The 24,313-nt window shown below is 33.3% G+C and overlaps 1 protein-coding gene across 1 annotated transcript in view; it reads left to right on the top strand.

The window, feature by feature from the left end:
• Window positions 1–24,313, top strand: part of MYO6 (myosin VI) — a 134,265-nt gene that overhangs the window by 69,210 nt on the left and 40,742 nt on the right. Inside the window, exons 6-14 of the mRNA XM_045543913.1 lie at window positions 1,838–1,943; window positions 4,033–4,088; window positions 7,375–7,472; window positions 8,009–8,173; window positions 12,128–12,208; window positions 15,317–15,497; window positions 20,298–20,442; window positions 22,269–22,426; window positions 23,979–24,070. Coding sequence (XP_045399869.1) covers window positions 1,838–1,943; window positions 4,033–4,088; window positions 7,375–7,472; window positions 8,009–8,173; window positions 12,128–12,208; window positions 15,317–15,497; window positions 20,298–20,442; window positions 22,269–22,426; window positions 23,979–24,070 — 1,082 coding nt within the window. The remainder of the gene's footprint in view (window positions 1–1,837; window positions 1,944–4,032; window positions 4,089–7,374; window positions 7,473–8,008; window positions 8,174–12,127; window positions 12,209–15,316; window positions 15,498–20,297; window positions 20,443–22,268; window positions 22,427–23,978; window positions 24,071–24,313) is intronic.

Consider the following 24,313-nt stretch of genomic DNA (forward strand, 5'->3'; position numbering starts at 1 on the left):
ATAGCATGAATTGAAAATATATTTTGGAGGACCTGTATGCATCTTGGGTGTATCAACATTGTTAGGAGTAGGTATTTTACACAGGGTGGGGAAAAATACCTTTGCAACCAACTCATGGGATAGTCATACATCATTATCTTTGTTAATGCCTATTGTCCTCTTAGGTATATTTGCCCACTTGAAAGTAGGACATAATAAAACCTGACCTAATGGTACTTATTGACTCCTCAACGTGAGAAGCTTCATCTTAAAAGTGTCCTCTTTCATGGTTTTGAGGTCCTGGGCTCCCTTTCTTACAGCTTATCACTTGGGAGCATGTTACATGGGTTAGATTTGAGCTGTAAGAGCAGACTTCTGTGCACCATCTTGCATCAGGGCTTTACAAAATTAAAAGATTGAAATTGGTATATGCTTCATACCACTGGAGAATCTTTGTGGGAAGACAGTAATGTGTGTCTCTGTCTTTCTCAGCCTCTCTCTCCTCTTGAAGCTCTCCAGCTTTGAGACACAGAGAGATGGAGTTATTTGATCAGAATTAAAAATCACCCCTGTCCCCACCAAGTACAGAGATGTTAGATAACCCTTTGCATCCAGATGCAGCCAGTAGCTAACTGACATGTGTTGGTGCTGGTTCTTAGTGCAGTCTGTTTCTCTTTGGGCTTTCCTGTCATGCTTGTGTTTTGGCCTAACTGGGCTTCACTTCCAGATTTGGTTGCCCTGTGTGCTGTGTACTACCAGGCATAGTAAATATATCAGCTACATGCAGGGCAGCAGCAAATTTACTTCTGGTTCTAAGAAGCTCTGATGGGCATCAGTACATTTTTTATCAGCTTGCAAAATGGTGCCAAATCCTTAGAACCCAAATGTGAGCAAGCTCATCACTGGAGAGAAGTTACATATTTGAAATATAAATAAGCCAGCTTTTATTTTTAGCCTTTTACTGCTATAAAAAAAAGTGTTTGGAATGATTCTGTTAAAGGGGGTAGAACAGGTTGCTGATAAATTGGACAAAGGGATGTGTGTACTCTTGTATATGATTTGCGTTCTCCCCTTAGAGTAAAAGCCTTCTTCGTTGGTACGGGTAGTACACAGTCTGAGATGAAAAATAGTCTTATAGAAGCCAAATTGGTCAGCGCTAATTTTGAATTAAGATTGTTTTACTTTGAGACTGCTTTAACAGCATAAAATTGTTTTCAACTTGTTCTCTGTAGTTTTAAAATTTAAGATATTTTAAAGCCTAAATTGTTGGAGTGTAATGAAGTTAGTTAAAAATTACATGTATAAATAATGGCAAATATAGGAAATTTAAAGAGTTAATTTTGCCTATCTTTGAAATGCTGATAAATTCTACAATCTGTTTAAATTTAATAGTAGTATTATGGGGGGGAAAAACCCACAGATTTATTTTGTAATTATGTATTTTTTTCTCCAGGAGAAATTGTGGTTGCCACATTTCTTAATTGGAAGCTTGTTACTGCTTGCTTTTTGCTGGGGACTTTATTAGTTATGCATAGTGAGCATTTTTTATCCCTCTGCAGATCTGCTTTGGTATTAGGGAGAGCTGAGCCGTAGCTCATAATTATGGAGACATTCTAGCACAAATTTAATAGTTGTTTATTTGGATTTCACATTACTTAGCTGTTAGGGTAGGAAGATAGAACATTGAAAGTAAATACTTTTAGAGATATTTTGAACACTTTTGAATGATTTTCTTTTAAAATTTTGTTAACTATAAACACACATTTATACTTTTAAGAGCAGATGTACCTAAAGTGAACTATCATTTAATAACTTTATATTTAATATATTCATCATTAACATGGTACTTTGACCCTAGCTGATAAGGCTTTTCGAGACATGAAGGTGCTCAAGATGAGTCAGTCTATCATTGTATCTGGAGAATCAGGAGCTGGCAAGACAGAAAATACAAAATTTGTTCTAAGGTACGTATTCAGCTAACCTGAAATATTTTGAAGATTGACTTTTTTTTGGTAAAAAAATGCATAACGTAAAATTCATCAACTTAACCATTTCTAAGTGTACATTTTTGTTATGTTTGTTCACATTGTGCACCCAACTCCGGGACTTTTCGTCTTGCAAAACTGAAACCTACGCACATTCAACAATAGCTCTCCATGTCTCCACTCCCCTAAGTCCCTGGCAAACCACCATTCTACTTTCTGTTTCTATGAATTTTACTATCCTGGATACCTCATATAAGTGGAATCATGTAGTATTTGTTTTCCTCTGACTGGCTTATTTCATTTAGTTCAACTTAAGATTTATCCATGTTGTAGCATGTCAAAATTTCCTTCCTTTTTAAGGCTGAATACTATTCCACTGTAGGTATATGCCACACTTTGTTTATCCAGGAGTTTGTTGATGGACTCGTGGGTTGCTTTTACCTCTCGGCTATTGTAAATAGTGCTGTTATGAACGTGGGTGTACAAATATTTCTTTGAGAATTTGAACAGGTTGACTTTTAATACCTTGGCATACTTCATGACATAGTTTGGAATGTGGGCTCTATTCATTTTAAGAAACAGACACCTTGTATGGAAGCTAATCTACAGATTGTTGAAAGCCAGCTCTAACATGTTAATCACACGAGGATCCTGGAGGATACTAGTACTGGTTGGGCAAAGGGAAATCTAGAGCTGTTCCTTCAAAATCCACCATCGACATTCTTCTATTCTCAGTATATCTGCTGTTGGTATGGTTGAAACCATTTTTTACCTTAAACTTTTGTTGGTAGTCTGCCTTATTTCTGCTCTATACAGCCTCCTTTCAGTGTGTTGCCTTTTCTGCCATTAAATTGAACTCTACATTTTGTTTAAAATCATAGCATTTTATAAATGGAAGGAATCATAACACTCATTATAGTTTAGTTCTTTTAATTTACATACCCAGGGAAGTTAAGTCTAGTGGTTATACTATTGCTAGGACCAGCACATTCACCAGTGTTGTTCCTACTGTATTACAGTTCTTAGTTGATTGCCATGTGGTAAAACCCTTTTTGAAATTTTGCTATCCATTATGTAAATATGTATGCCATTGAGAGTTACTTATTTAAAACTAGTTGAAGTGCTTTGGGAGGCTGAGGCCAGGAGTTTGAAACCAGCCTGGGCAACACAGCAAGACCCTGACCTCACAAAAAAAAATTATAAAAAAATTAGCCAGGCCTGGTGGTGCATGCCTATAAGTCCGGCTACTCAGGGCCTCAGGCAGGAAGATCGCTTGATTGAGCTCAGGAGTTGAAGGCTGCAGTGAGACCCTGTCTCTAAAAAAGAAAAAACAATTGAAGAGTTTGTTCATGGCTGTTATATATATATATATATATATATATATATATATATATATATATATATGCTATTCTGGTTAAATGTATGCTTTCCAATACTCTTAGACTTCTAAGTGGCTCAATTTCTTATTCTTTCTCTCCTATATGTAATAGTCATATGGTCAGTCTATTGTTAATATATGAAAATGAACAAAAAGTTAGGAAACTGTAAACTTAAAAACTTATATTGTAAATCAGAGATTATTCTTTGTTTTGAAATGTGCCAGGGAAATAGTTGTTCTATTGTGTTTTATCTTTCAGCGTAGCAACATGAGATGTGATAACTTCCTAGCTGTTCAGTGGCAAATTGCTTTATTTTCTGTAGCCATAAAGATTGAATTAATAGGCTGTCACAAAAGCCTTTGGAATCTCATGTAGTTGAATATGCCCATGTAGTCCCATATTCCCACATATGTATGATATATTTAAATAGTTGATTAAAATCAGAATATTTGTAAAAACAGTTTTAAAAAATAATGTTGATTTAGATGTTAAAGGCAATCCAATAGAATTTTAAATAAATTTTAAAAGCTATAAAAAATAGTTTGTATTTAAACATAAATTTGTAATTTTTCAACAAACATTTTTAATGGTCATCTAGGTTTCAGTTTTACATGTGTTAAATAATATTAAAATTATATTGTGTACAATGTTATTGTCATCTACATTTTTTTATTTTATATTTTAAATAGATACCTGACTGAATCCTATGGAACAGGTCAAGATATTGATGATAGAATTGTTGAAGGTATTGTTAATTTTTACTTTCTATTGTTAGGCATGTACTGAAATTAACTTACAAGACTCCTTTTAGTGGTCTGGAATGTTCTTCTCTCAGGCATGCAAAAGACTCTTGTATCTCCTAGAAACCTTTGCTTAGATATCATCTTCTCATTTACTTAATGTCTATGGTCTCTTCTCCCACCCCCAACCCATGTAAGCACTAAGAAGGCAGGGATTTTTGTCTTGTATTCCAAACCCCCAGGGTAGTGTCTGATACATAGTATAAATATCTGTTGAATGAATGAAAGAAATACAGACATCTTTTTGACTTTCTTTTTGTTTTGTGGACTTTGTTTTTTTTGTAAATAAGGAAAGAGGAGGAAGGGTTATTTGGTATTAAGGTGTTTTTTTGGAGAAATCATTTTAATGGAAGCGTATACTTGGAAGGCAAGAGTTTGTAACCTGATTTCCTTAAGCTTTCCATTCTGTATACCTCCTTAGAAAGTCGTCTTGTGCCTCAGTTAGGAGACCGCTGATCCAGGCTACCATTATGTGGAATTTGTACCTCCCCTCCTGCATCATACTCTCCACTTATATTCTTGCTTCTCCTTAATCCAGTTTCTGTATGGAAATTGGATTGATCTCTTTTGCTTTAAATCTTTTAATGGCTTCATAATGCTCTCAAGATAATGCCCCAAATCTGTAACTTCACCCACAGTGCTCTTTGTGGTCTGATTCCTGCCTCTTCTGGTCTAATCTTCAGTCATGTTTCTTCTCACTCCTTATGCTTTAGTCATGTTGGTCTCCTTGTAGTTCTGTGAACTGTTTTAGGCTTCTCTGGACACTCTTTCTCTTTCCCCCTTCTTCACTTTCCTCAACTAGGTACTCAGTAAGTATTTTAGTAATGATGGTGATATTAACATGTGTGGTATAATAGGCATTGTCTGATTTGCTTAAAATCTGTTCTCTAATTTAAATCTTCATAGAATGAAGTAGGTATTATTTTATCTCCACTTTAAAGGGAAAAAACTGAGGTGGTAGTAAGAGTTTTAGTAACTTGCTGAAGATCATGTAGTTCATCAGTTGAGCAAATGGGATATAAACCTAGGCATCATAACCACATGTAATACTAAATGCATATTTTAACACTATTTAGACATTTTAAAGGAAAATTTTAGTTGAACAAAAATTTATTAGGGAACTTCTATGTTTATGCATTTTGCTAGATCATAGCTAGCACATTTTATGTGCATTTTCCACTACTCTATAAAATATGCATTAGATGAATCTAAATCCAACTCTAATATTTTTAAAGTTATATATCAATAAAGTTTTTCATGTTTTTAATATAAAGAATTTTCTAGCTTTATTAACAGTTCTCAGTGTGATTTTTGTGACACACCCAGGTATGAGGATCTCATAAGTAATGCCTTATTCACAGTAAAGTACTTTAGTGAGAGAATTATCTTTAAAAATGGAATAGATTAATAAAAAGAACAAATTATGGGTTAACTCAATAAAAGACTAATTAGTATTCTGATTTGCTTACTTGAGGTACAAACTTGCTTGTGAATTGGATATAAGCCCAGTTTCTTCCATGGTAACATGCTGTGCAGTATATAGTATGTTATAGTTGAGAAAAGTTGGAAAGTATTATTTCAAATGTTTCTGTAGCCCCTTAATGGAGAATAGTAGAAGTAACTGAAAGGTCATAGAATCTTTTGATGCCGTCCTTAATGGAAATTCGGTTGTTGGTTTAGGAATGAGTATTTTATTAATAACATTAATATGATTTTCTGATGGAGAAATTCTTATCCTCTTTTGTAGTATTTCACTTGCATTAAATTCTTCAGCACAAACTGGTCGATCATCAGTAAGGGAATTGGGAGACCTGCTATTGAGTCTCCCTTTGTTGACAGTTGGTCATTTGGCCATCTGAGTCAGTTGACCTTGTCTCCATCAGTTTTCTTGCCCATCCCAAAAGTGAGGAATATATGCTAGCATTTCTTTTAGTTTTAGTACTTTATTATTTATTGTGGCAAGTAAAATGGCAGGGGAATGATCTTTAAAAGGGTTTGGAGACTAGTTTAACTTTTTCCTGTGGATAGAATAAGAAAAATGGACTTCAGAAGGCTTCATAATAAATATTCTAACAAACATTATGAAACAATTTGAGGTTGTTGATGGAGAATATGTAAGGTTAACACTAATGTGGTATATTATATATAGTTGAGACTTTGATGAGTACAGGAATAGATTCTATAGAATGGTAGTTAACAGAGCCTGGGAAGGATGTGGTTGCATGTTGGGGGGAGATGGGGAGGGTTAGAGAGGTTAGTTAATCAGTGCAAATGTGGAGTTAAATAAAAGGAATAAGTTCTAATGTTTAATAGACTAGGGTGACTATGGTTAGCAACAATATATTGTACATTTCAAAACAGCTAGAAGTGAGGACTTGAAATGTTTTCATAACATAGAAATGATAAATGCTCATGGTGATGCAATATCCTAAATATTCTGACTTGATCATTACATGTTCTGTGTATGTAATGAAACATGTTTCCCATAAATGTGTAGAAGTATTATTAATAAAATTTTTTTAATAAAAAGAATAGACTATTAATCCTTATCCAGTCATGATGTGTGTGTGTGTGTGTGTGTGTGTGTGTGTGTGTGTGTGTGTGTGAGAGAGAGAGAGAGAGAGATTACAAAATAACAATTAAAATGTTACGTTCATTGGGATTTTAAAAACTGTTATTCTGAAAGCCTTTCTTAGGTAATTCTGTAAAACTCTTAATTTGTTAAATTTCGTTGGATGTACATGTTAAAATGTTAAATCTGGAGATTATGTTAATGTATAATGTATTTTAGAAAAGTAAGGTGATAACTTTTTTGCCTTTATTTTGCCATAAGAAGTTTATAGTTTTATCTGTTCTCTCGGTACTCTTGTAGGGCTGATGTACTTGTTAAAACCTTAAAATTCTTAAGGAATAATTTTTAAAGTTGAGTTACAAATTTTGTGACCTAGTGACTTTTTAAAATTTAGTGTTTCTCATAACATTTATATATTTTTTTTATATATTTTGAGTAATTCTTCCATCTTCTACACTTGAATAGTGCCTGGACATAGTGGGTAAATAATAAATATTTGTGGAATTTGACATTACATGTGAATTCTTTCATGTTAATATTTTTATAACATTTTTAGCCATATATGCTTATTAACAAATGTGTATTTACTATGAATATTGTTTTATAATTTTCCTTCATGCTAATTTTTTTATGGAATATTTTTATTTATTTCTCAATAGCTAACCCACTCTTAGAAGCCTTTGGAAATGCAAAAACTGTTCGTAACAATAACAGCAGTAGATTTGGAAAATTTGTAGAAATACATTTCAATGAAAAGGTAAGTGAGAGTGAGTTTTGGGATGATAGATTTGGAGAGTGTTTGTGAAAAATACAAGGATCTTGATAGAATTGGTACCGTACTCGAACTTATGGTAAATCCCTTTAAGTTTCTCTGTTACTTAGATGATTAGGAGAATATATATGTTCACTATGACTATCCAAAAGCTGCCCTATGATTTATTACACAAATATGGGATTTGACTTCAGCATTGAGTATTACCGAATACCTAGTCTTCTTAGAAGACCGTCTAACACCTGCACTGAGGCATAGTGCAAAGTCAATCCTGATTCTATAAAGGCTCAAAACTTAAAAGTGTCTGGCAAGAGACTTAATGAGGATGTTTCAAATGGGGGATGACTGCTAAAAATACTCTAAGGTTACATTTAGTTATCTGCATTTCCCCCTTTATTTGATGAATATTATAACCTCTCTGATACATAAATGTTTATTAGAAAAGTAAATAATTTAACATTGGTAAGTTATACTTTAAGGCTTTAAATGCATACATATATTTTCTCTAATTTTTTTTCCAGAGTTCAGTTGTTGGAGGATTTGTTTCACATTATCTTCTAGAGAAATCCAGGATCTGTGTTCAAGGCAAAGAGGAAAGGAATTATCATATCTTTTATAGGTTATGTGCTGGTGCTTCTGAAGATATTAGGGAAAAACTTCATTTGAGCTCCCCAGATAATTTTCGGGTAGGTTGGAGAAAAAGAAATTTCATACAATTTTTGCAAATTGAATTGTCTTTAATTCTAAAATTTTAGTGAATTTTGATGTCCAGTTTGTGTATATAACTTACATTAAATCAAGTATAACATGTTAGCATGACTGCTGTACTGAGGAGATCTCTATTAAGGTTTACTGTTGAGTTTATAACACTATATGATGCAGCACATAATGAGATAGGTAAAAGTATAGATGTTAAACCTCATATTAATTTAAACTCAATGAGAAATTAATAATAATCCTTTAATGTTAGTTTTAAAGCTACCTTTGATTTATCTGTAACAAAGTTGGACCACTGAATTAATATTAATAAAGGATATACAATTATATTTCTTAATTCAACAACAAATATTTATTGCTTGGCCATTGATTACCATGCATTGTGCCAGGATTAAAAATATAAATAAGACACAGTCTCTGTTCCTGAGCAACTTAGTATGTTGTGGGAAACACATACACACACACACACACACACACACACACACACGCACACGCACATGCACACACACACTCTGACTGACATGCCAAATGATAAGAAGGAGATATGCATAGAACGTTGTAGCATCCCGAGGTTTTGGAAAGGTTTACTGGAGGAATTGATTGCTTGATCAGAATCCTGAAGGAGTTTCAAGAGTAGTTAAGACCCAGAAAGATGCAAAGGGTATTCCTGGTATATGCAAAAAGACGAAGAAAGGCAGGCAGGAAACACCTTAAAGGGCAAGGCAGGAAGTGGTGGGAGATGAGGCTGGAGACTGGTCTACTTCTGTAAAGAGCTATTGAAGGGCATTAGATAGGGAGTTAGATATCAGATCTATGCTTTTCTTTGGCTTTAATATGGAGAGTGACTTTCAGAGGGTAGGGAAGGGGTTGGATAGCAATTGAAACCATAGGTTGACTGATGGGGAACCTGTAGCTATAGTTGAAGTAAGGGTTTCTAAAGTGCCTTTTCAGGTTCAGCAATGGCAGAGTTACAGAAGAGGGAATTTGTAAAATATTAGGAGATAAAATTGGTAGGACTTGGAGACTGAATATGGCAGAGAGAAAAAAGAGTCTAGAATAATTTTCAAAAATTTGACTAGGGTAATTCGCTGGATGTAAATACCATTATTGGGGTGAGATGTAAGGTTTGCGGCATATAGAATGAGTTCAGTTTTGAGCTTATAGATTACTAAGTGGAGATGTTCGGAAGACAGTTGGGTATACCAGCCTGAAGATCAGTGCCTTGGAGTGTGCTGGAGATAGGATTTGGGAGGTGTCCGTACTTCAGTGATAGTTAAAACAGTGGCAGTGAAGAGATTGTGGCATAATATAGAGAAGCATGTGCCAGGATCCAAACTGGAGTTGATGGTGATGAGCAGATGAAGAGGTACCCAAGAAAGAAAGCACAGTTGGAGTTGTGAGAGTAGTATAGGGAGCACTGAGAATCACAAGCCAAGGGCTTAGAGTTTCAAAAAATGGTAACTGGGAATGGTTAACAGAATTTACAAATTCTCAGCAAAAAAAAAAAAGTGTCCCTGTACTGGTATAGGAATGTAGTTTATATAACGTTCGCCAGGTGATTCAATTCTCTTTGGACAGAAATCTTCCATTTGAGAATCATGAGGTACATATTTCTCATTGCCCTGTGTGTGTGTGTGTGTGTGTGTGTGTGTGTGTGCATTCATTTGTCAGACAGCTTCCTTCATTTCAAGCAGTTTCTTTTAATGTGTATTTGGAAATTTTAAAACATTATCATCTTAAAATGCTTTATAAATTCATCTGTTTATATACTTCTAAAATGTCCAACCTTCTCTAGAACCCTCCAAATTAATTGGAATTTGAAGTTGGTTGCCCATATTCATGAAAGTAGAAGAGGTATTTCTTTATTATGGGTTTAAGAAAAGGAATATAAATTACTATGAATCATATGAAATATAATGATGATGTGGCTTTGTCGAATTATTTAATGATAAAGGGATGTGACTATTCTGGTCTTAATCTAGCGTTTCTTTGTGCTTGGAATCTTGGGAACATAGTATTTCTGTGTCTCGCAATGTACGAGCCTTTCCAGGCACAATGGCAGACATCCTGAAAGGGCAGCTACTGAAGTTTATCACGTCAGAGGGTTTCCTGCCTCTGGTGTCAACCAGGAGGCACGATTTCCTTTCTCACTGCGGAGTCCTACTGGTGGTAAAAGGGAGAATAGGGGAACAGCATTACGTGTGTCTGCAGTCCAGTGCATATGTATGCACACACACACTCCTGTATCCCCCTCCCCAAGTGATTCTGCTTTAAAATGACTTGAAATGATGTTGGTTAATTTCATCAGCTTTTTCAGTAGTTTACTTCTCCAGTTGACACTGATAGATCAGGTTGTAAAAACAAAGGAGTACCCTATAGTAGTTTGAAAATTTCCAAAATTGTTTAATTTTTTGGTCACTACTCTATAGTAATTAGCATGTAAGTAATTATGTAGATAGGCTTGTTTGAAAACATTTTTATTAACTACACATGTATTTTAGAAAGTAAGTGGTTTAAAATGCTTACATTATTTAAACTTTTCAAATATTTTTGCACATATTTTATGAAAGCATTTGCTATATAGTCTTGCAAAGATCCTTCAATGTAAAGAAACCTTGATAGAATGAGAATGGATGACAGGAATAACTATAGTGTTCTAGTTATATAGAAGGAAAGGAAAGTATCTTTCCTTCCTTCCTTGGAAGGAAAAAGTATCTTTTCTAGGTTTTAATATTAAGTCCAGCTGACCAAAAGCTAAATATTTGACAAAGCAGTGGGAGTGGGGAGATAAAACACTTGGTAGCAAAGAAAATGTTTGTTTTGTCTCTGTATGTGTTAGCTCCTCTTATCCTACTAAGTAAAAGAGCTCTTTTTTGAAACAGTCAATTGAAAATGCTTACCAGCGTTATCCCTTTTCCCTTCTCTTTTTTTTCCCAAAGATTATAGGGTAGAAGAAAAATTCTGCATATCATTGTCCAGTTTTACTGTATTTTAGTATTTCATTATAATGGAGGGGGAATGATAGATGTATTAATTATGTCAAATATTAATTTATCTGTTAATCATTCAAATTTACTATAAATTTTTTCTCAGTGTATCTATGATGTACTGTATTTAATTTTGGAATTCATGCCATGATGCAGTGGAATCATAGTGCCTCGATCTTGATGTTTAAAAAATTTTCCATCCTGTGTTCTGTGTACTTACTTCCTGACTTCCTCCTAATTGTGGGTAACAGATCCTCTCTGAGACCACTATATTACTTTCTTCTGCTTCCCTTCTGTGTTTTGAAAACACTTAGCTTTTAGAAGGCTCTGGGAAGCAAAGTAAATCATTGTGATAAGAAAAGCTGAAATTATTTGATTCATAAAGTAAGTATTGTAATTTCTGTTTAGTCATTGTTAACTGTCAGTAAATGTGAAAGGCATGTTTTGAGGAAGTGACTCTAAAAATCAGAAATTAAAATCAAAGATAATGTTTCTTAATTATTCAGAATTTAAAATATTACTTGAAGTATTAAACCACAATATGGGTCCTTATTTGAGACACTACATATTAAGTAGGAGGGTGAGTTTTCATTATCTCTAATATTTATTTTATGGATTATCTTTTAAAAAAGATATTTGATACTGAGAAGATATAAAATTGTTGCCCTTTAAAAAATAGGAAACCTTTATGGTATTGATTTTTATTTTAATCATTTAATTTGCTTTCAGGCATTAGGATTTTTAATATCCCTGGTTCAATTAGTAGGAATAAAATGTTTAAAATATAGAAGTATTGTTTAAATTAAGAGATTAAACATTATTCAAGTTATATTTAGAAATTCTTTGTTTATCACTATTTGATAAATAATGTTTTCTTCTGTATTATTTCTCTGTAGATCACATATGTTAATTATATTTTAAATTTTTTTGTCATAGTATTTAAACCGAGGCTGCACTAGATACTTTGCTAACAAAGAAACTGACAAACAGATTTTACAGAACCGCAAAAGTCCTGAGGTATAGTAGACTTTTTTTCTTAAAATCTTTAATGCAAAAAAAAAAAAAAATCATGCTGAGGGTATATTTTTTATTTTGGAGCCCAAAGAAGATTTCTTGCCTTTAAGTTTGTATTTTAAGTACTCATTCAAGTCTCTCTCTCAGTGCAATGCTTAATACCTTTGTTGGTGTCTGGTTCTTCTTGGTTGGGCCTCAATGTACTACTCTCCTCTCATTCTATTTCCAAGTATGAAGGTATTAAATTGACTAAGAATTATTCTCTTCTAGCATTTTTAAAACTTAGCTCATATTACTCACTTTGGATTACATATTTGTCTTTTGTAATTTAATGTCTACTTCAAGGCTGAAGTAAGCTTTGATGTAGACAATAAATAAATTAAGCATTCTTGTGAAAGGATGTTTATATATTATTGTATTTCTCTTTAAAATATCATATTACCATCATATGAAAAGTTTTTATTTATTGATCTCACTAAATTATTATATTTCTAAGAGTAATTAGATATAATTATACCATTAAGTATTATTTAAAAAACATTAAATCCTTAATCCAAAATTTTATAACCATTATACATTTTAATGTGCAGTGTTTAATAAGTTATATTAAGTTGTATTTATTCAAAATGCTTAAATTATGAACTACCAAATAAAGATTAATGATAGGGACTAGTTAATATTGCCTTTGTTAATTTTATTAAAAGGTTTATACTGAGTATTTAATTGAACAAGGTTTTATTGTAGTCGATTTTTAATGCTCCTACATGAGGTAGATATTTTTGACTCCTCTTAAAATGGGTAAGATGAATTATGTCTTTAATATATTCATATAAAAGAACAGAAAGCAAATAAAGTTTCCCATTATTTCGAATTCTGAGCAGATGAGTCCACAGTTAATTTTTGTTTAATTTGACATTTTAAGTATTATTTTAGATATAGATTTCCAAATTATAAATCATAAAGTTTATGTTACAGTCCTGGTTGGAACTTTAAGAAGCAACATTAATATTTATGGTATCTTCCTTTGTCTTGCTGAGACTATGTTTTTCTAAGATGTCAAAATATAAAAGTATTCTTTCCACTAAGATACTGGAGACATTTCCTAGTGGGACATTCCAGCTGTCCTAAAGGAGGAAAAAAAGAATATAAATTTGATCTTTTGGCATAGAAAAAACTGAGTAGAGAAGAAAGAAAACTGGACTTTACTCTCAAAGAGCAGTATGTACTCTCCAAAGAAGAAAATTGTACTCTTTCTTATTCTAGAGTCGGTATACTTTGTCAGGACTTACTCACATTATTGAGAGAGAGTGTGTGTGTGTTTGTATAAGTGAACAATGGATTAATATGTTTAAATTACTTTTTATATCTTCTTTATCAGGAGGATGAGGTGATCATTTTGACTAATTAAACACTTTGCCTAATTACATTTGAGTGTCTTTAAGCTGTGTGTAATTTTTAGAAGAATGCAGTATTTTTAGTCTGCCATATAGCAAATATGTTCATTAACTTTTGATTAGAAACAGTTTTGAAATGAAGCAAGCATTCAATTGCAAGACTAAAAATTCTGCATAATGTGTTTTCTGTTCAATCTGGCTGCATGTGATTGTTTTCTTTGCTTCTTTTAAGAATAAAATTGAATTTCATTATTTAGACATTTTCCAGAAATTTCATACACACATAATTGAACATTTTAAAGAATTTTGTAGAAGGACAATTACAACTTTAGCCGGAAAGCATTTGTTTACTGTGAGAAAAAAACATCTTCCAAAGGCATCTTTATTGACCAAGTAATTCTGATGCTATGTTACCTAACGTTTTAACTTCACTTCTTCATGCTCAAGTTCTGGAAAATTTCTAGTTTAATCTTTCTGTGTCCAGTAACTTTTATGTTTCTCCTTCTAATTTCTGCAGGCCTGATTTTCTTCTTCTTTTTTTCGGAGTTTCTTATAGGTTCTAACAAATGAATACTTTAGATGCAAGTTCTTCTTTTAGAAGAGAAAACAAATTTTCTCTTCATTTTTTTTTGAAATGTTTTAAGTAAATGTATAAATTCTTAGAGTAAGCATAATGCTTACTAATACACTTTACCTCAAATATACTTATATAGGAAGGTTAAAAAAAATAATTCTCAGGCCATGAAAATTGTCAGCCTGTCCACTATTTACTATTTAATATTGGTGAAATGGATGATAGTTAACCTAAAGAAGTATCATGCTAATTGTCAGATTAAATTTTTGTCACAATTTTTACCTGTTTTTTTTCTTTATTTTTAATTGACAAATAAATAAAAATTATATATATTTATACAACACATTGGGGAACAATGTAATATCTTGATATATGTATATATTATGGAATAATTAAATCAAATTAATTAACATATTCATCACTACCTCAGTTTTTTTTTTTTTTTTTTTTTTGAGACAGTCTCACTCTGTTGCCCGGGCCAGAGTGCCGTGGCGTCAACCTAGCTCACAGCAACCTCAAACTCCTGGGCTCAAGCAATCCTCCTGCCTCAGACTCCCGAGTAGCTGGGACTACAGGCATGTGCCACCATGCCCTGCTAATTTTTTCTATTATAATTGCCCTGCTAATTTCTTTTCTATTTTTTTTAATAGAGACAGAGTCTGGCTCTTGCTCAGGCTGGTCTTGAACTTCTGACCTCAATTGATCCTCCCACCTTGGCCTCCCAAAGTGCTAGGATTATAAGTGTGAGGCACTACGCCCAGCCCCTGAGTTCTTTTTGATGTGTGCATATTAATTATTTTCAACTACTGATATTTCCTCCTCATTTTATATCTTTATGTATCCTAGTATTATAATACTTTATAGTGAAAATTGTAATTTAATTGAAAAACATCTAATTTCATTCTTTTAATTGAAAATTTTATTGAGATAATTGTAGATTCACATGTAGTAAGAAATAGTACAGAGAGATCCTATGAATACTTTACCTAGTCATTCAGTTTTTGAATGTTAGAATGCTAAAGTTTTTCCACTGACAGATTTTATTTTTGCATGTTATATAGTGCATTAGTGGACCTGTTGTAGTTGTTTTAGTCTATTTAACTAATGTAAAGATCAGTTAATTGATGTCTTTTTGTTTTGTAGTATCTTAAGGCAGGTTCCTTGAAAGATCCTCTGTTAGATGACCATGGAGATTTTATTAGAATGTGTACAGCCATGAAAAAAATTGGCTTGGATGATGAAGAAAAGCTTGATCTCTTCCGGGTGGTAGCTGGTGTCCTGCACCTTGGAAATATTGATTTTGAGGAAGCCGGCAGCACTTCAGGTTTTTTTTTTTTTTCTTTTTAAGAGGGATAAAATTAGATAGAATTTCTGTCCTTTCTTTGTCATATGAAAATTGAATCTGTTTATGTGCAGGTTTGTTAAAATTTTTTAGAGATTTCTAGGACATGCTGTTGTTGCATGGTGAATCTCCCAAATGAAGGATGCTTCATTCTCAGTTATTATGAGCTGTTTCAAACAAATCAGTGATAATGATGAGGAATAAACCTTTAATTTTTGAAAGATAAATAACTGACTACCGGGTTCATATTTAGTTCAGTTTTCAAACTGATATTGTACTTTTTTTTTTTTTCTTGAGACAAAGTCTCACTCTGTTGCCCAGGCTAGAGTGCCGTGGCATCAGCCTAGCTCACAGCAACCTCAAACTCCTGGGCTCAAGCAATCCTTCTGCTTCAGCCTCCAAGTAGCTGGGACTATAGGCATGTGCCACCATGCCCGGCTAATTTTTTCTATATATTTTTAGTTGTCCAGATAATTTCTTTCTTTTTTTTTTTTTAGTAGAGACGGGGTCTCACTCTTGCTCAGGCTGGTCTCGAACTCCTGAGCTCAAGCAGTCCTCCCGCCTCGGCCTCCCAGAGTGCTAGGATTACAGGCGTGAGCCACCGAGCCCGGCCTGATATTGTACTTTTCTAATATGTGAACAGATTAATTCTCTGTCATCTATTTAAGTGTTTTTGAAATTTTTCTGGTTCATGGATCTAAATTTAGATCAGTTAATTAGGGCAGTTTAATATGTAAAAGCCCATATCCTTTATTAATGAGAAATGAAAATAAATTAACATTTTTATTTTATGCAAATTGAAAAGAATATTTAAATGCCTGATAGCAACTTTTCAGCTCTAGTGTTTCAATCTGTGTGTAAACAGTAAGACTTTGCATAATTCTAAATTTGATTCAGGAATATAAGGATTGGCAAGCTATGGCCCATGGGCTAAATTTGACTCACTGTCTGTTTTTGTAAGTACGGTGTCATTGGAACACAGCCACACCCATTCATTTATGTATTGTCTATACCAGCTTTCATGCTACAGTGGCAGAATTGAGTGGTTGTGACAGACACTGTATGTCCTACAAAGCTTAAAATATTTAGTCTTTGGCCCTTTAGAGAAAAAGATTGTCAACTCCTGCATTCAGACATTATTTTAGAATTGTATACCAAGGATAAGTTAAGAAAAACCTAAATCACATTTAATATGGCAGTCAACACCATGAGCTTCCTTGTCAGATCCCAGAGGCCCTCTGAGCATTTTCGAAGTGAAATAATCCAAGAGAAGGCCTTGTAAGGTACAGTAGCTAGCAACAGTTTGCATATAGGGAAGGGACACAAAAGGAAGGAAAACAAAGAACATTAAAAAAAAAAAGCGTCTTATGTGCAAGACCCTTCATATTCTGTATTTCGTCATAAATATAACATAATCTAAACATCATAAATATAATGAGAGAGGGGATATTATCTCCGTTTTACCAGAAGTGGAACCTGTGTACAAGTTACGGGATATATGTGGTTATTAACGATGTTGGAGGTGTGAAAGCTGGTTCTACTCTTTTCTGACTAACTCAGGCTTGTGGTAATTGTCCCTTGTTGCCCCCAGGTCACTCAAATTTGTGATCTGTGAATAAGCAGACAAAAAAAGTCTTAATGACTTTCAGATTTAATGTTCTGTCAAATCAGTAACAAGAGATGCAGCACAGTGTAGTGGGTAAGACTGCAGGCTCTTGAACCAGACTGCTTCACCACGTACTGTTTGTGTGACCTTGGGCAAGGAACTTACTTAACCCTTTCCTCACTGTAACCAGGGGATAATAATAGTCCCTGCCTCATGTTATGAGAAATAAGTAAGTTAAATATTTGTAAAATGATAGGAATATTTGTGCCTGGCATATAGCAATCATTATAAGTGCTTTCAATGAAAAATTAAAATACAAATTCCAGTTTAAAATGGAAAAAATTCAAGTAAAATTAGATATGTTTTTAGTGTGTATAAAAACTTATTAGTTCTTTTGGAGGGATCAAAAAATTTATTTTGAAAATATAATGACTGTTAGCATGCATTTCATTTGCTCCGTAGCATTGTTATACCAAGAGAGCATGTGGAAAATTCTAACACAAAGCGATATTAAGTTTAAAATAATTAACATATGCTTTAGAAATGTTGCTGGAAGTGATAGGTGGCATTTTCACACCTCTTATTATTATCCTGTGGTAGAACATGGAGATGTATGCAGAATGTCCTAAATACTGCATGATCGAGTTGATTGTTTCCATTTTTTGGCTATTATAAATAATGCTACTAAGAATATTTTTGTTTAGATACATGTTTTTGTTTCCCTTGAGTATATACTGAGGACTGAAATTGTTGAATCACATTGTAACTCTGTTTAACCTTTTGAGGGACTGTCAGACTATCTTTCAAAGTAGCTATTCCATTTTACATTCTTATCAACAGAGTATGAGGGTTCCAGTTTCTCCACATTCTCACCAATAGTATATATTCATCACAATCATAGTGAGTGTGAAGTGTTAGCTTATTGTGTTTTTTCTTTTCATTTTCCTGATGGCTCATAATTTTGAATATCTTTTCATGTGCTTATTGGCTATTTGTATATCTTTTTTTTGAGAAATGTTTGTTCAAATCTTTTGCTTATTTAATCGGATTGTCTTTTTATTATCAAGTTGTAAGAGTGTTTTTTTAATATATTCTAGGTACAAGTACCCTATTAGACATATAATTTACAAATCATTTTTCTCATTCTATGGGTTATCTTTTTACTTGTTTGGTAGTGTTCTTTGAAACACAAAAGTTTTTGATTTCTATAAAGTCCAGTTTATTTATATTTTTCTTTAGTTGCTTGTGCTTTTGATGTTATATTAAAGAAATGAGGATTTACTCCAAGATCATGAAGATTTATACTTATGTTTTCCTCTAAAAGTTTAATAGCTTTAGCTCTTATATTTAGGTCTTTGATTGCATTTTTGGATTAATTTTTGAATAAAGGTGAGAATAGGGGTCCAACATCATTTTTTTTGTGTGTGTAATTGTTCTGGTATCATTTGTTCAGAAAGCTATTCTTTCCCCAATGAATTGTCTTGACAACCACTTACTATAAGATCTCATTTTTCATATTTCTTCAGAGACTGGTCTATTAAATAGTTTGTGAATTTGTCATGATAAAATTCTCATTACAATTATCACACATTCATTGTAGTTTTGAAGTTAGATAATCCTGGAATAAATCATTTATAAACATTAATCTTTGAAAATATTTGTAAAATGTTTATTATTTTTAATAGTATACTATAAATAAAGATAAATAATGGTAACTTTTTATATGGTGATTACTATATACCAGGCACTATTCTAAACACTTCACATGTTACTTTATTATTCTTCATAACCATCATATAAAGTAGGTACAATTATTATTTAAATTTCATGGATGAGGAAAGTGAGCACGGAGACAATAGGTAACTTGTTCAGAGTTGTAGTTGTGGAGCTAGATCAGCCTAGAGACTACAGCACTGTCTTTCTATATGATATTTTAAAAATAGCCTCTATAGGGATAAATCTATAGACATGAGGTATAGGTTGAGCACCTCTAATCTGAAAATTTAAAATCTGAAGTGCTCCAGAATTTAAAACTTTTTGAGCACAAACATGACACCACAAGTGGAAAGTTCCATATCCAACCTCACCTGACAGGTCACAGTCAAAACACAGGTGCACAACACAGTTTATTTAGTATTCCCAAGGGAAAAATTACCCTCCCGGTCCCCTTCAGCTGAGATATATCCTTTCCTCACACCCCCAGATTCCCCCAAGCAAACACAAAAGGTAACAAAATGGCACGTGTACAGGCTGGATGTGTCAATGGCAGGTTCCTCACAGTGCTCCACATGCTGCCAAGACCTGTGTACATTACTCACTGTGCTTTTTTGCTTATTCTCTGCTCTGTGGTGTAAAGATATTGTTGTAAATGTCAAGGAGGCCTGCAGATACCCCTTGGGTAACAGTGATAAGAAAAAGGAAGCATTTATGTTTATCTGTAGCACAGAAAGTCAAGCTGTTGGAGAAACTGGACAACAGTATAAATGTCTATAAGGTGTGTATGAACATAAATGAATTTCATGTTTAGACTTGGGTCCCATCCCATGATATCTCATTATGTATATGCATATGTTCCAAAATCTGAAAAAATCCAAACTCTGAAATACATTTGGTCCCAGGCATTTCAGATAAGGAATATTTAGCCTGAACAGGTAATAGCAATTGCCTCTTCACCCTCTCCTTCCATACCCAAGCAACATGAGCACATGCATATGTACACAGATACACATGTACATAGACATCTATATCCAAATTGGCCTTCTAAAATGCCTTAAAACATTAGCACTAAAATTACTGCTTAAAGTTTCCTGGAGTTGTATGAATTTTAATTGTAAGATACTATATTTCTCTAGAGATTTAATGTTATTACAATGGATTATAATCCATCATTAATCTGTTTTACTTACAAATTCATAAAAAATGAAACAGTAGCAGTTTAATATTGATGAGCTGAAAGGATTTTGCCGTGGACTGCCCAGAGTGAGGGTCTTCTGTTGACCTTAGCAGTATGGGTGTCTGTCAAAGATGGTAAAAATGTAAGGTAGATTTAAGAGTTTCAAATAAGACTTGTCTATTCCATAGTTTTATATAAGTGAAGTATAATACGAAGAAATGGGTGTTGAAAATCTGGTTTATATAACATTTATTAATTTCAAATTAAAATATATTTTCATTAGGTGGTTGTAATCTGAAGAATAAATCTGCTCAGTCTTTGGAATATTGTGCTGAGTTGTTGGGTTTGGACCAAGATGATCTTCGAGTAAGTTTAACCACACGAGTCATGCTGACAACAGCAGGGGGCACCAAAGGAACAGTTATAAAGTAAGTTCCTTAACTCATTGCTCTGCAAAACTTCTGCCTTGCAGTTTGTCAAGGAAAAATCTTCTTTTTGAGAACACTAAGGTTTAAAGTTCATCTTTATGTGTAATTCATTCTTTTCATTATAATGTTCTAAAGCCTGTGCTCGATAGATCAAAATTCTTGCATCTCACTGTAGTAATCCACCATATAAATAGGGTTTAGCATAGCTCTTAAAGTTGTTCCTGACAGATATTCTAAATGGCACAAATTTGGAATTTGTAAGGCAAGAAAGATATTTAACTTTTGTACAGCCATGAAAATAGGAGCCAATACTATAAATCAATATCTGACTGTTTTAGGCAACAGATCATTTTACTTTAAAGTGATTTTCCATGCAAATGGTGTATACTAAAACTTTTATTAAGCAGAACTCACTTAAGCAAAATACTAAGCAAATAAAACCTCCACTACCTTTAGGATTCTTCAGTTAGTAGAATCTTGCACATGACAAGAAAATAAGGGCCTAGCCAAGATTTTTAAAATCCGTAGCTAAGAACTTCTAGATTGTACCTGGGTCTATGTACACTTTCGGCTTAATATCCTATATTTTATGTATTTCTAGTTTTGGTACTATAGAGTAAAATTGATATTCAGGCTTTTCATTCTGAGGCACTGCAAGATCTTCATTTGTTGGGGGAAAAGAGTCAGATCCTCTATACCTTGCTAAATAAGATAGGCAGTGAGCTCTAGTGACATGTATCAGAAAAATTTTCAACAAATTAAAACAGATTTTTTTTGAAAAGCTTTTAGCCACTCAGAAAATTGTCTACCTCTTACGCTTTTGGAAACATTAGCAAGATATGCTTAACCAGATTCTTTGCTAAGTTAATTCAAAATTATCTTATTATAAAGAAAAACTCTGGAAGGAGTTTGTAGAGCAGTGTCCTACAGTTGCTTGGTTCCTTAGAGATATGTCTGGGGCCCAAGGGAAGGTCTATAAAGATACAGGTGGACCTTTATTGTTTTCTCCATTTCCCCATTTCTGCTTTGTTGCAAAGCGTTTGTTTTATGCATTCAATGGACAGGGTGCCTGCATAAAATTCACTTCAAGAAAGGATTCCATTATAGGAAATAAAAGTTGGAAATGCACTATTTAGGGGGAATTGAAGTATCAGGCTGACCTGAATGGCTTTCAAAGCTACTTCCAAATTTGAATTTTTTGGGGGTGCTTTCACAATGCTCCATGCTTATCTTTGTGGTAGCATTTAGCATGGTGTTTGGAAATTCCCTTTTATGGCAGTCTCTCTTCATCAGAGTGTAATTTTCTTGAGTACAACGGCTATGTATCTGTACCTGCAACATCTAATACTGTTACACTGTGCAGTTACTTATATCAAAAAGTAGAGTTGGATAGTTCAAATTTTAAGATGTAAACATTTTTTTGTAAACACTCTAAAGAAGGTACCAAACTTTAAAGTTATTCTGAATTAAACAAAGCTTCTTTTGCATTTAAATGAAATGAAAAAGAAGATTATTCCCCTGAGTAATTTTTATATATTCAGCATATAAATTGAAGCATAAATTAAGGTTAAAATGATTTTTTAAGCCTAAAGTTCTTTTACCTAATAATAGATTTTTGATCTAATTTTAGTTAACTCCTTTAGTTCTTGTCCGGTGGTTTTCTACTTAGCTGCATTTATATGTGCCTGTTCACACTTGACCCTGGGTAACTACTTGTTTTATTTTCACAGTGAATATATGCAGGTATACTTTGACCTTGGGGTCTGGCATTATTTCTATAGCATACTATCATAAAGAATTTTTATTGGCATAATCTTCTTTTACAGGGTACCTCTGAAAGTGGAGCAAGCAAACAATGCTCGTGATGCCTTGGCAAAGACAGTCTACAGCCATCTTTTTGATCATGTGGTAAACAGAGTAAATCAGTGTTTTCCTTTTGAAACATCATTCTATTTTATTGGAGTCCTAGATATTGCTGGTTTTGGTAAGCATAGTTTCTTTTGTGAGTTTATATTAGTTTGATGTTTTTTTCATGCATATTAAATTAAAAAAAAAACCTTTTCACCCTGTAATACCTTTCACTTGATGTATTGTCAATTGTATGTCCGTACCTGCATTTCATAATATGACTTAAATAGGAAGCCAATGCTTTAAAAAAACAAAGGAAAGACTCATGGGGGTTAGTTTTGGTCACACTAATGCTAAAATTTAAACATGTTGATTGAAATTATTACAGTTAAGGGTATCACTACACTGTTAAATGAATTCAACTAAATAAAGGTAAGCTCTTGAGTGCTACCAATAAAGATAATAAGGTTGCCAGGTATAGTGGCCCACACCTGTAATCCTAGTTACTCAGAAGGTTGAGGTGGGATGATTGCTTAAGCCCAGGAGTTTTAGGCTGCCGGGAACTATGATCATACCACTGCACTCCAGCCTGGGTGACAGAGTGAGACCCGGTCTCTTAAAAAAAGATAATAAGGTCAATAACTAAATAAAGATAATAAAGGATAATAAAGTCACTAAAACCATCGACTGACGTGTAGAGCTGGGTATAGGTTGACCTAACACATATTCCAAACTTCATGACTGTGTAAAAATTCTTTGCTAGTGTTGTCAGCAAATAGCTATTTTCAATTAATTTTCCATCAAATTCAAATGAATAAGATATCAAGGTAAGTAATTGAGAACAACTGTAGAGCTGTTCAACCAGAAATGAAATGGGTCACCAGCATCTTAATGTTGCTTTGTTCTGAGACTGTGTTGTAAAAATCTTGAAGTAAATCCAATGGATTTTGTATCGGGCTTTATTGATGTGTGCATTCTTTCTGGCTGTGAAGAAGTGGTATCTTCCTCGTTCCTGGTTTGTTTGCCTTTCCCAGGGGAAGGTATGAGTGTTTATATTTTGGGAGGGACAGAGTTTTCCTTTTGATGTGATATATATTTAAAAATTTGTAATAAATCATTACCTTTGGTTCAAAGATAGAGAAACACTCATCACTAACTTAAGATTTTACAGTCTACACTAGTTTTAGCATAACATACATATATACAGAACCATAAAATTTTAGAGCTATATAGATCTTATATAGCATGTAATATAATCTCTTGATTTTAGAAATGAATTAGTATCCATAGCATTTTTGATAACTGTAATTTTACAGATGATGTGGAAAAAAGTTTTCTAAAGCACTTGCGTTGTAAGTCATCTTTGTGCTTTAATTTAGATTGCTTTAATACCTGTGCTTTAAAAGGTTATTATAAGTAGCTTACATTTTATAGCTTTTGCTATATAACATTTATCTCATCTGACAAACACCTTTTTTGTCAATTGAAGCAGAGTATTTTTAATACTTAATTTTAATGCCCCTCAAATTTTATGTCTTGAAATGAGAGCATTTGGGAAGCATAGAACAATTATATGTTTTTTAACCTAATTTAAAAAATAATACATTAATATAACAACATTTTATTCTATGATAAAGTTATATGAAGTTGATCTGATGATGACTCTTGGTTCTGGTTTATGTTTTCAGAGTACTTTGAACATAACAGTTTTGAACAATTTTGCATCAACTATTGCAATGAAAAACTTCAACAATTTTTTAACGAAAGGATTCTGAAGGAGGTAATTGCCATTATACTTTAAACTTAAGATCTGTATTAGGCTATTTTAAATTTCCAGGAGGAGAGACATGCTGCAGTTACCCTGATTGATGGGCTTTGATATGGGGCATAAGTGATGGTGGCCCAGGGAACTTGGGAAGCCCAGCAGAGGCCCTTGGGCACATCAGAAGTGTTAATGGTTCAGCTGAAGCTTAGGGACCTGATAAAAATGATAGTAGGTGCCTCCTCATAAGTGAATATCTAT

The sequence above is a fragment of the Lemur catta genome, chromosome 2 (assembly GCF_020740605.2).
Source record: "Lemur catta isolate mLemCat1 chromosome 2, mLemCat1.pri, whole genome shotgun sequence".
Classification (NCBI taxonomy): Eukaryota; Metazoa; Chordata; class Mammalia; order Primates; family Lemuridae; genus Lemur; species Lemur catta.